Source organism: Cydia pomonella, chromosome 4, assembly GCF_033807575.1.
Source record: "Cydia pomonella isolate Wapato2018A chromosome 4, ilCydPomo1, whole genome shotgun sequence".
NCBI lineage: Eukaryota > Metazoa > Arthropoda > Insecta > Lepidoptera > Tortricidae > Cydia > Cydia pomonella.
The window spans coordinates 9,579,126-9,592,960 of NC_084706.1; the positions used below are offsets into that span (position 1 = coordinate 9,579,126).

The following is a 13,835-nucleotide window of genomic DNA, read 5'->3' on the forward strand; positions in this document are numbered from 1 at the left end:
TTTGGGGATCTCGAGGAATCCGAGCCATCTTGGAAAATGTGTACCATCAACACAACAGTCAACATTAAAACTTATTAAATTCTACACAAAAAAGTCCTCGATATCTTTGCAGAACAATACATCTTGTTATAGAGAATACTTGCTGAATCTAAGTTTAACGCTTATACACTTCCAGGGGACATTCTCTTAAAAGGAAACTCGGAGGAATATGAATTCTATTTTTAACTATACATTTGTACGTGGTCTACCCCAATATTAACATTTTACTCTACTGTGACTATACCAGAAAGAAGGGTTATGGGTGTACGTACTGATGATTCAGTACACCCAGTAGCTAGGTATTAGGATACTGGACGGATTTTTTTAAATGACGTATCGTTAGATTTCTCTTGCCATTCACAACCTACTTTTACTTGTTCTATTAAAGAAAAATCAATACAGCCGCCTTGAGAGGACTCCGAATATTAAATCATATTTTTTCTTCTAGCGCCTAAACTATTGAGCGGAGTACAGTAAAACAGACATCAGTAGATCCACAGTTAGTATACAAGTGCTATGCAATACAAAGTTACTAAAATTAACGGAAGAAAAAAGTTTAGGGCTAAATAATACGTCATTTAAAAAATCCGTCCAGTATCCTAAGGTACAGGGTGTCCTGAATCCTCAGTACTTATACCCATAACCCTACTTTCTGGTTAAGTTGCAGTCAAGTAAAATATTGATATTGGGGTAGATTATGTACAAATGTATAGTTAAAAGTGGAATTTTTATTGTTCCAAGTTTCCTATTAAGAGAATATCCCATGAAAGGGTATAAGGGCTAAATCTGGGTTTAGCACGTATTTTTTACAGCAAGATCATTTTTTTTCGCAAAGATGTCTAAAACTATTTTATGTAGAATTTTATAAGCTTGAATGTTGCCTTACACGATTATTGAATAAAGAACGTAGATTTAGAGTAAAACGCGAATTTCTCCTGGATGGTCCACATTTTCCAAGATGGCTGCGGTTCCTCGAGGTCCCCAAATGTCAAATGGTGTGGGCATGAAAAAGGGGTCTTTAAGGGGCGTATATACATACCACATTTCATGACTGTTCAGACATTTCGAGTTTGGTCCTAATCCGACTGTGCTAATGCCACTATGTACGTAAACTGTAACTGTACTGCGGACTCAACCTTCACGTTATAATTTTTTAAGTATTAACGTTGACATAGTAATAATAATAACAGGCCTTTTCATCTGCGTGAGATGTTTTAAGCAGCATCCTGGTAACGACACTTGCGTTCGTGGCTGTATAGCCCTATGCGAGAGAGGATCCCACGTCCACACACGCGGCAGGTGTATGCTTGCCCAGGTGGGCGAGGGTTGGAGGCCTGCTCGTGGCGCCTCATACGTTTCTCTCTTAAAGAGGTAAACCAGGCATCGTCGTGTGTGGCTTGACCATCGTGAATAGCACGACGCCATACGGGTCGGTCTTCGGCCAGTTTTTGCCATTGGTTACATGTGATATTAAAAGTAACCATATCACGCTTGACGCAATCTTTGAAGCGCAGCATTGGCCGCCCGACCAGTCTTTTTGCGTCTGCAACCTCCCCTAGCAGGATTTGACGTGGCAAACGAGTCCGTTCCATTCGATACACATGCCCAAGCCACCTCAGTCGTCTCTTCTTTAGTATGGCTGTGATACTATGGAGCTGTGCCTCGCTTAGAACAGACTCATTTGTCACGCGATCCTTCCATGTGAAGCCAAGTATGCTCCGCAGACAGCGCATATGAAAGGAGTTCAGCCGGCGTTCTTGTTTTGCGTAAGTTGTCCAGGATTCCGCTCCATACAGAAGAGTGCTTAGGACACACGCTTGGTAAATAAGCATTTTCGTTTTTACCGTAAGATGTTTGTTGTCCCAAGCCCTTGCACGGAGTCTTCCGAACGTAGTGGCCGCTTTGCCGATGCGGGAGTCGATCTCCACGTCGAGCGAGAGATTGCTCGACACAAGCGAACCAAGGTAGCAAAACTTGCTGACCACCTCGAGAGGTGCGCCGTTAAGTATAATCGTTGGCTGTTCTGAACATCCTTGCGCTAGTATCACGGTTTTTCTGGCGTTAATGGACATGGAAAAGAGGTCACATGCTCTTGCAAATTTGTCCAAGATGGTCTGCAGCTGAGTCTGACTGTGAGCGACGAGAGCAGCGTCGTCAGCAAAGAGAAGGCTGTCTACAAATAAGTCCTCCCTATGACGTTTGGACTTGAGTCTCGTAAGATTATACATCTGACCATCGGATCTTGTGTACAGGTGAACGCCCTGTAGATCGTCTCCAAAAGCAACCTTCAAGAGTACAGAAAAGAAAATTCCAAAGAGAGTAGGTGCCAATACACAACCTTGTCGAACGCCTCGGCGTACGTCAAAGGGGGCAGATGTTTCTCCGTTGTGGAGGATTGTGGCTTCCATACCCTCGTGGAATGATCGTACTATCTTCAGGAGCTTAGGAGGACAACCAATACTGACAAGAACCGAGTATAGCCCCGCCCTGCTCACAGTATCCTAAGGTACAGGGTGTCCTGAATCCTCAGTACTTATACCCATAACCCTACTTTCTGGTTAAGTTGCAGTCAAGTAAAATATTGATATTGGGGTAGATTATGTACAAATGTATAGTTAAAAGTGGAATTTTTATTGTTCCAAGTTTCCTATTAAGAGAATATCCCATGAAAGGGTATAAGGGCTAAATCTGGGTTTAGCAAGTATTTTTTACAGCAAGATCATTTTTTTTCGCAAAGATGTCTAAAACTATTTTATGTAGAATTTTATAAGCTTGAATGTTGCCTTACACGATTATTGAATAAAGAACGTAGATTTAGAGTAAAACGCGAATTTCTCCTGGATGGTCCACATTTTCCAAGATGGCTGCGGTTCCTCGAGGTCCCCAAATGTCAAATGGTGTGGGCATGAAAAAGGGGTCTTTAAGGGGCGTATATACATACCAAATTTCATGACTGTTCAGACATTTCGAGTTTGGTCCTAATCCGACTGTGCTAATGCCACTATGTACGTAAACTGTAACTGTACTGCGGACTCAACCTTCACGTTATAATTTTTTAAGTATTAACGTTGACATAGTAACGAAAATAATAAACACGTCAATTGAAGTAAACAATATTATTATATGCAAGAAAATTTTGCAAAATAGGTACATTAAACATTAATGATTAATATGTAAAACACCATTAATTATTGAATTAAAATTATGATTTTGTGTTAAAAAATATGAGACCAATTATACAGCCCGATTACACGGGCTACATATTAAAAATGATTATCATGGAAACAGTAAATATACACAGGTGAACAAAGTTATAGTAAAATAGGTGCATAATTTCAGAGCTTGCCTGGCCCACCTGTACCACCTACCATGACCACGGCCGTCTCCTACTATTATTTTTTTCTAATACCTATGGCCTTACTAGCGAATAGTATTCCATGTTCTTGATCCAGAATTTAAACCCTTAACTACATATTTGTGGCACTTGGGGTTGAATTTGAAACTGTAGGGCACTAGCGTGGCTCTATGAGAGCGCCTTATTTAGGCTTCTGGTGACCAGAGGATCAGCATTGTTAACCAGCGCGGAAATGCACCCAGCCTTCTGGGCACCCTACCGAGCGACCAGAATATAGGGCAAATATTTTATGTATACGTTTTTGACTTAAGTGTTTTTATCATGTTTTATATTTAAACTTACAGATGTCGAACTACCAGCAAAGTTTTTGAAGAGGTGTAGTTTTTATATTTCCTGGTACCAAACTGATACAGGAAATTGGAACATCAGTAAATAATCTACACCGAAGACAATGAAATATAGTCACATAATACTTTAATGTTTTATTTTATTAAAGAAATCGGTAAAAAAATGTGTTAACTGAAAAAGATAAATTTTATTTTATTTGTAGTTGAATAACAAAATATGTATTTAATCTCCTTTTAACATAGGAATTCTCTTTGTGTAGGTACATATAAATAATAGGTACTTAGGTCTTGGTAAGTAATATAGACAGGACAGTAGGTCTTATCTTAATAATTTGAGATCTCATACATGCGTTCCGATATATCTGATGGCGACTGTACATACAATGGGGTCGCGTATACGAGTACAAAGAGCATTAAAATAGTTGTTGATAGACCAAGTGAGCGAGCTACTATGGTACCTATCTTTATATCAATTTTATGCATTATGTAATAGCGCAATACAGAATTTTTTTTTGACAAATGTAGTATTATTTTTATAGTAATAAAGGTTATTCATGAACCATCTCGTAATTTTAAAAAAACGGACTTTATCTCTAAATCATATGCCTTATATTTACAGATGTGTTAGGTTACAACTTGGTTCGTGAACGTGGTTTAGAAGCAACTTGAGACTGGGTGCGGAGTAAATTGCATCAATTTTTTTTACAATTTGCGTTTCTAGGAGAATATGTGGAGCGAGCATTATTCGACGTGTAGGTGTGGGTTCAACAAAAAGATCGCATGTCAATAGTGCTTTATTGTCGTTAAAATTCAATTAATAATCGCCTTTATCGACCATCAACTGTGTGGTCACTTTTTAATTGATTGACATTGTCAGGTATAGTTTCACTACTCGCCGCCGCATTATTCATAGCGCATTACTTATACTATCGGATACAAGATGTCGCTGATTCTTGTAAAGTTATGTTTTTAAAAAAAAAGACGCCTTACTCTATGCCATATATTGTATGAAAGGAAGGGTATTCCCTGTCGTACGTCAAAAAATCCAAGATGGTGCCCAAGCCCATAGACAATAAAGTCTAGCAATAAAATCAACACTTGTCAAAATTTGACATTAGCAATCCACAGTCAGGTGACAATCAAATCAAACCGATCCACTTCGAGTTCAGAGCCATTACAAACTGTATAGTAGTAATAAATAAAGTTGATTTTAGTTTGATTATTTTTTCTATGAATGAGTTTTGATTGTTCCAAATGATAATATCCACAGTTGATAGAATCAACACTTGATACAATCAACATGCGATAGAATCAAGTGTTGATTTGATGTGGACGCGAAATTTGACAGTTGTGCATGTCGAATAAGGCCCCAGGATGCCTAGCCAAGTAGCCAAGTTGACAATCGTTTGCGCTGCGCTTTGTGACTCTAACTCTTCCATAGTTGACAGTGACAGTAGCATTTCGTTCGCTACAGAGCATAAACGATTGGCATGTTGGCTACGCACCCAGTTTCATTTAACATTGACCGTCAAACTTAAAGCTGCACTTCACCCCTCTAGCATTAATGCGGCAGAGAAGTCACGTCCCTTAGTAGTATGCATACGACACGACATAAATAATTATAGTACCTAGTAGTGTTGTATTTAGGTAGGTACTAATCGTACATACCACACTGAATGTTTTGCACTACTGGCCACTCGTAAACATTTGAATTACAAATTGTAAATTTAAAAAAAATACGGACTTAACGCGAAAATAATTTAGAGCTAATTATTTTGTATGACTTTAAAAGTTCGCTTACTCCGCAATAGTGCAGTGCTCGCCTTCAAAATGCGTTTGGGCTTGAAGCACCACACCTGAGGACTGCGAGACGTTGGTATGCTGAATTTTGTAGGGGCTGTGTTACTTTTAATGATGACTCGTGAAGGTTAACCGTCGACCGCGGTCACTAAAGAAAACGTAGCAGCTGTGAGACGACTCATTGAAGGAAACGGATGGGAGATAAGTATGAGTCAAAAGAATATTTAAAGCTATGTTATCGGTGGATCCCTCATTAATTAACTTTAGTTCAAAAACAGGCCGTTGACTGGTGCCGAGAAATGCTGCTAAAGTATAAGCAAGGGAGTTCAAATGTTGTATATAACATCGTAACAGGAGATGAAGCTTGGATTTACTGCTACGACCCGAAAAATAAAACAACAGCCCAGTGCATGGGTCTTTCAAAATGACAGTAGGCCCACAAAAGTTAACAAGCCAAAAGCATTGCCAAACATGTCTTTTTATGCTTGCAGCCTGTGGACCGGCTTCTCGCAGCGATCGTACAATGCGCTGCGTGTGCAATATAATAATGCGTTTAGGATACTGATGGGTCTGCCTCGGTACTGCAGTGCATCGGGGATGTTCGCCGATGCCCGTACGGATGACTTTTACGCTATTATGCGTAAAAGAGCGGCATCCCTATTGCATAGGTTGCAGGGTAGCACCAACAGTCTCCTAAACGTATTTGTCGTCAGAGTGGACTGCCCACTGATGAGGCGTTGGAACCAACTGCATGAACCCAACGGACCAACGCATCATCGAAATAGATTATGTTAATTAGTTTTAGGTATTTATTGTTTTGTTTATATTGTACTAACTTAGATATATAGGTAGATAAATAATAATTGTTGTATGTACTAACACTATATGAGTTTTTAGCTCGAAATAAATGATTTTCATTTCATTTCATTTCATTTCATTTCCAAACAAATGATCGCTTGTTTCTTTTTTAAAACGAACGGTAAATGATCAGTGATACAATTCCCACAGTTATTGAGAAAGTACACGAGAGACGACCAATAAACCGCATCCTTCTACATCATGACAATGCGTCACTCTATACTGCAAAAAGACAAAAGCATTTTTTGATTCCGAAAATGTGGAGAATGTCACTCACTTGTACCCTGTGAGTTTTCCCAAAGTTAAGAATTTAATGAGGGGTTTGACATTTAAGACCCCCGGAGAGGCAGTAACCTAATACGTTTAGTCACCACGTCGAAAACATGCAGTCAAGTGATTGGGCCATATGCTTCCAAAAATGGTTTTAACGCATGGACAAGTGCATAAAATGTAATGGGAAATACTCTTAGAAGCGTTAAATGTATTATTATTCTTATGAATGGTTTTATATAAAAGTTATGCCGAACTTTCAGTGTGGCCATCGTATCGAGTGCGAATCTCATAAATCTATAACTGTTTTATGTTTTAGATGGTTCGACCGGTAAACCGAAGATGATCCACGCCTTGCGGCGCGGTGCGTCCGTCATAAAAGCGTCCATGCCCAAGATCCGTGACGTCAACGTCATTGACACGTACTCGCGTGTAATCTTTCCCGTCTGTTTCCTAGTCTTTAATGCCGTTTACTGGGTCTTCTACATCTTTGATTGAATTCTCATATTATGAGAAAAATATAACTGAAACTGATAAAATTCCAGTCCAGGAATTCCTACAGAATAAGGATGGGGACACAACTCGTCTGGTATCGAATGCACTATTAGAATTAATGTAACCTTTATCTAAAATATATTTTCCAGTTTCTTTAGAAGGTTACAAAACTAACATTTTTATAAATGTGCCAAATTAGTAAAAGTGACTATGTTTTAGAAAGATCAAAGTATATTATGTATGAAATGGGCATTGAACATGTATAAATAAAACAAAGGTAGAATATTTAAACTTAGTTTTACTCTATGTAAATTACTTATTATCTACTATCTGGATCTATGTCAAAAATTCATGTAGGTATACATATGTACAATAAAATATATCAGAATATATTTGTTTAACTAATTAAATTGAGTAAAGAATTAAACATTGTACGAGAAAGGCATAATTAAAAAGATTTTGGAAATTACTTTGAATAAACTATTGTCTACAAACAGGCTCCAATGTTAGCGGTCCCGTGACAATCAATGGAATACCAAAAAATGGGATGAGTAGGGACGAAATCGAAGTTCACAGCTGGGTAAAAGTTTTTTTTATAAGTGGCACATTGATTAATATACAAAAACAGTGTTCCGGATATATGAATTTCTGTTTATCAATGATAATTTGTTGTTTCATTTCATGGTTTCAACGATAAACACATAATAGCACGTACTACTGTTTCTGTTTAGCCTGATGGTTGACTGGTAGAGAATGCCTTTAGGCATTAAGTTCGCCATTTGTACTTTATTTGTTATATTGTGCAATAAAGTTTAAATAAATAAATAGTAGGCAATCCTAGCTCACCCCGTAGTTGGAGTTAGAAGGGATAGTAAGGAGGAGGTGAGACGGGAAAATTACTAGGGTTATCACTTTCGGATTATGACAATAGCTTGACTTGTCAAAAGAATATTTTATTTATGGAGCAAAATTATGTTATATTTTTGCTCCTACATAAAACGATTTAATGTTTACTGTAAGTTGTGATGATCTTTAGTTTTATGTGTTGTCTATATGGATAGCTTGTATTATTGTATGAAATGAAAAAAGGCACATTTTAATATAACATGTTTATTTAATTTGCAATTTCTTCCAACTCCTCCGATACTTCACTACTTTTTAATAGTTATTTGTTTTACAGGGGGGCAAAGTTGTTGTTTAAAAGCTCGTGCTAATATTGATACCTACCTGAGCAAGCGAAAGATTCCAAAATTGAACCACGAGCGTAGCGAGTGGTTCGAGAACTGGAATCTTGAGCGTTGCGAGGGTACTAAGGCACGACGGTTAAACTAACTTTGCCTCCGAGTGAAACACAAGATTTTTCACCACACCAACGCGAGGAAAATATTAACTATGAAATATCAAATAAAATCAAACCAAATCAAATCCGAACGAACGTAATTCAAAATCATTATTTAAAAGTAAATTCCACCAGCTAACATAAGGAAACAACTCAAAATTTGCATCTCATTACTTTGCCCCACATGTGGATAAAATGCTACTTTCTCATTAGTTTTTGAACAATCAAGAGGGCCTTTACCAGTTGGTGTGGTGAAAAATAATATTTACCATTTTCACATAAAAACGAAGTTAAATTCAAACAAAAATCCGCCGATTTAGAGAATCAACTTTGACAGTAAATTTACGAAGAAGAAATATTTCTTAAAATATAATCAAAATTACTTTAAGAGTCACGACCTGAGCAAGAAAATTAAAGTAGCTACTGAAAAAAGAAATTCTGGATTCGCATCCCTACTCCCCCCGCAATCCTTACTCACCCCATTTTACGGTACCAAAATAGTAGTTTTAATATGGTTAAGATTCCATTCTTTTTTTTTTTATGATTCGATTCGATGAAAATACTTTTGAAACTGTTCGACCGGACTGTTTGTTGTGTATGTTTAAGTATAAGTGCGGCATAAGTATAAGAATATTTCTATAGTCCTTTGTGCAATAAGGAACTTATTTTAGCAGTATCACACTAATGTCGCATTTTGCCACGCGAACTCCTTTATTTGACAGTAGAGGGATTCACCGAAAATAATAAATTTTCGTAAAGCTATAATCTTATTATTTGAATCTAATAAAATATTAAGTAGAAGTACAGTCAGCAAGCAGCAGAAGTTGCTACTTTCGCAAGTTGTTCAAAACGAACTGACCACAATCACAACGTTAGTGTTAAGAAAATAAAATCATGTGAAGATCATTTTGAATAAGTACCTCAATTCATTTAGAAAATATTTCTGAAGTTGACTACGTTTTGAATAACCTTCCTGTTTAAGTACCTATGGACTAAGAATTCTTCGTATGCGGGACCGATTTTAAAATTTCGGGCGCTTGATTTCATCATTCGAAAACCTGCGGTTTTTCGCAGATTTTCGGCGAAATTCTGTTATAGAAATATGAGCGATAGAAATTGGGAATCGGGTTGTAAGGATTTGTTTTCAATTCGATTAGTAGAATTGAAATGCCGAGTAGTTGAGATATTATTGAACGAAATAGACAAAATCGAGCGGCCAAAATCCTAAAATCGACCCCCAGGGGGTAAGCATAAGTAACAGAGATTTATTTGATTGATGTTATTATATCTACGAAACAGTTACATGCCTATGTATTTAAAGCTCTATCTGCTAACCTTTTACTGAGGATAATTCTTTAATTCACTATCATTTTCTGCATAGGTATTTCAAATATGGAATATATATATAATTATGCTTGTTGTAAATAACTATAATAATTATAATACGACCTTGTCTTAGATGATGAATAATTAAATATATTGATGTTTATAGAATGACATTACAAAACGAATAGTACATACCTACCATACATACGTTACTAATAAAATAAAGTTTATTAATAAAGCGTTTTATTTTAAAGGTCGTTCACCCTTATGTTTAGTGCCATTAAATAACACTTGTATTGATCACACATATTGAAGTAAGATATTTATGTGGCGTGAATCTTTTGTTCATCTGTTTTCCTCATCGGTCATCACATGTGTAATCAAAGTGTAATCGTGTTTAAGAATTATTTCGCTTAAAATTTAGTTTTTTTTCTGACAAGTTTGATGAAAAACATCGTGTGTGCCACCTAGAAGAATAACGAACTCGTGTTAATTAAGTTCTCGCCTTGAACTTTGGGCTTAAAATTAACACTTGTTCGTAAATTGTTGTCTACTGCCCTTAATACACAATGTAGGTACTATAATATGTATAATCCATTTTCACTGACATGCGTGGATGCGCCATCTATGATGAAGCACCAAGAACTAAATATAACATCAACAGACTAGAAATAAAAATGTTTCCTTGGCTGGAAAATATTGAGTTCCTCACCAAAGGTTCATAGTGTTGCCATCTATCGTTAACACCAAAATGCGATGCGATTTCGAATATGTGGGGTGTCGAGGTTGTGTTGTTTCAAACGCATGCCAAATGGTGGCGCTGTTTAATAACTAGGATTTGCAATAGAGTTCCACTGCTGGCAATACACTTTCCTGTGGGTGGCTTTGAAATGCAGAGGCGATTTTCAGTAGTAAGCCATAATATTTTTATGCGGAAATTTTGGTATCTAGTAGGTTAAAATGAATGTAACTAGTTTCGCGAACGGTTCGAGTAAATAAAAATAATGCTAATTTTGTGACCCTAAAAGTAGTATTTTTTATGTTATCCCATTTTATGGTTTTTAATACGTCTCCAATTTTATTTAAGTAAGGGCTCATTTACACGATGCGAGAACTCCTAGGCGAGTTTCATTACATTGCGGTATTTGATCGATCGGCCGCATTGGTTGTAATTGTAACTTTGTAGTGTGCACTAAAAGGAGGAAAATCTCTTAGAGTTTGTGCGGAAAGAGAATAGTCGTGGCAGAAATGCGAACTAACATTATCAAATTTACATGGCAACCAAACATTAGACAACTTTCTAATAAAAAGTAAACAAACTTCTGTCGTTTATATGTCATTGTGTATTTATATTTACAAAAACTGCAAGGTTTATTTATACAATAAAGTCGTTACGGGGTTAAATCGTACATAGTTCAAAAAAGGAAATTAGATTTTAATGTTATTCGGTTTCGTCAGCGTGAAAAAGCGACTAAAAGCTTCGTAAAATATCATCAGAGAACTGGAATAATCCCAAAAAGACCTACAACAGTGCACGAGCTGTTTTTATTTTTATATCATACATACTAAATTGATGGTTCTAAAATAACTATTGAACTGGGCAGATTAAGTTGTATATAGGAACTCTATCTTATTTTGTACAAAAATGGCAGTTGGATAGGGCAGGTTCTTAACCAGTTTTAGTATTTTTGCATAGAGGTACAATAAGAATAGAGATGAAAGATGAAATGGTAGAGCTGGCAGATGACCGAATGAGATGCTCTTATGGAACTTTCAGTAGGAGTAGCAGAGAAATCGCTATGATTGTTTGTGCTCTTATCACATTTTAATTTTTTTATTCCCCACCGTAAATTTTTGTATGGCTTATGGTTGGCAACAAATAACCCGACCAAATTACGTAAGTAGGTTGTTTTTGGTATGTTGTCAGGAATGTTAAAACCTGTTTTTAATTTGGCGCATTTCGTATGTTCTGTCCCTTACGGGTTCACGCGTATAGCACACCTAGTTAATCCTACCATCTACGGTTTTTGTCAATCGAACTGTCGCTTTAGTACTTGGAAGTAAAAACAAAAGTTGGGTTTGGGTTAGGAAGGTGAAATTTCAGTAATTTCCATGGAAACTAGTGCTTGTGCTAGCTCATGGGATTCGGTTACCGCACTCAAAGAGAATTTTAAATAGAGGTGGGCTGTCAAAGAAAACTTTGTAGCCACAGTAAATTTACTGCCATCTTTCGACACATGGTTAAAACTTTTAGAACGCCATTTGAGTTTGATCCTTATTCTTTCACTGATAGGTGTGGCGCCATTTAATAGATCATAAGCCAACGATATAGCGAAGGGAATGCTCCCGGTACTGAGTTTGTATGGCGAGAACCGGAAATTCCCGGTTCCGGTACTGTATTTGTATAGAAAACCAGTACCGGGAGCACTCCCTAATATGGCAGCATCGTTTCGATCTATTTCAGATTCTCTTTGCTGTACCGAATCCAGGGGGTCTACCGCGAAAACCGAAATTCGCAAATTGCGGGGATCTTTCCCCTTTTACTCTCACAAAGACGTAATTAAAGACTAAAGTGACAGAAAAAATCCCGCAATTGTCGAACTTCGATTTTCGCGGTAGGCCCCCTGGCTCCCTTTGGTGAACCGCGGTAAAATGCCGGGATAACGGGATTCAAGTATCATGATCTTTAGTGTCGTACTATAACTACGCGACAGTGTTGTCAGCATTACAAAAACTATAAAATAGCACTGGCACGCCCTTAAATCCTACAACTCCTCTCTTTCCGCACAGACTCTATCAGCTGAAAATAATAGTTCTAAAGTTCTCACTCCGGTGGCGCTAGGGTGGCACAAGGCCGTGACATGAACTTAGGCGTTATTGACGGAGTGCAGTGCGCTGTCAGTGATTTGAAATTTAATAACGACGGCGCTGCTGTTATACTTTTGTATCGGATTTTTAATTTTGAATTTAGAGTTATCTTTACACTTGCTTATAAAGAGTGTAAAATTATAATTAAATTCACTTCCAATAGATTAATTATTTTCATTTATGTATATTAGTTATACGAATTACAAAGAGGTTACAAGTCTTATATTTTGTGTAAATCAAGCTTTACATACATAAGGAAAACTGACCTATTAACAAAGAGTAAATTAAGTATATAAGGTACCTATTGTTTCGATTTACATGTCCTTTAACTTTCTTTTAAGGCAACAGTAGTGACTTATTTCATTAATGTTTTGTGCATCGTTAACAACTGCGATGTAAATCAAGTCATAATAATACCCTTTTGGTTAAATCATAATTGCACAATGTGCACCAGTAGATATGCTTTTTCCATGTAAACCAGCATCTCTAGTATTAGACCGCAGTTTGCTTCTGGGGGACAATTATTGAATTTGACCACTCGATTTAGTGTATTTTGTTCAATAATATCTCCAATACTAGGCATTTAAATTCTCCTAATGGTATGGAAAACGAGTGGCCAATACTACTCGATTCCCAATTTCTATCGCTCATATTTAAAATATAGTTTTTCGCCGTTTTCCACAGATTTTCGAGTGACGAAATCGAGCGCTCGTAATTCAAAAATCGGTCTCCTGATCCCTGTAATGGAGTTCCTAGGCTTTGTAAGAGAGAAGAGTAAGGGGGAAATTCAAAGGCCTGGTGGGGGTAACGGCACCACTTTTTAGTCTGGCTACATCAGGTTTCTAGGAGCCTAGGAACTCCACTACAAGAATCAGGACTCAAATTGCGGTCTAATAATTATGCATACGACACAGTTCTAGTGATCGGTCTAATGAGATTTTTCATTGCTCTGGATCCTTTTCTATACAAGTACAACAGGCTTAACGCAAATTTAGATTTACATACACTAAGCTACACAAAGTGTAAGGAAACGCTCCGGGGAAAGCCCTTCAAAATATGACGTACGAAGACACAGAGAATCTACTAATAGTTGTAAAAGGATTATAAGTAATGTGACGATTTACAATATGATAAATAG

At 37.0% G+C, this 13,835-nt stretch overlaps 1 protein-coding gene across 3 annotated transcripts in view; it reads left to right on the top strand.

Annotated features, from left to right (window-relative positions):
- LOC133517042 (gamma-aminobutyric acid receptor subunit beta-like) overlaps window positions 1-9,566 on the top strand; it is a 41,241-nt gene extending 31,675 nt beyond the window's left edge. For all 3 annotated transcript variants that reach the window (XM_061850168.1, XM_061850169.1, XM_061850170.1), the window contains exon 10: window positions 6,989-9,566. In XM_061850168.1, the coding sequence (XP_061706152.1) occupies window positions 6,989-7,167 (179 nt within the window). In that variant the 3' untranslated portion in view covers window positions 7,168-9,566. The remainder of the gene's footprint in view (window positions 1-6,988) is intronic.
- The last annotated feature ends 4,269 nt before the right edge of the window (window positions 9,567-13,835 follow it).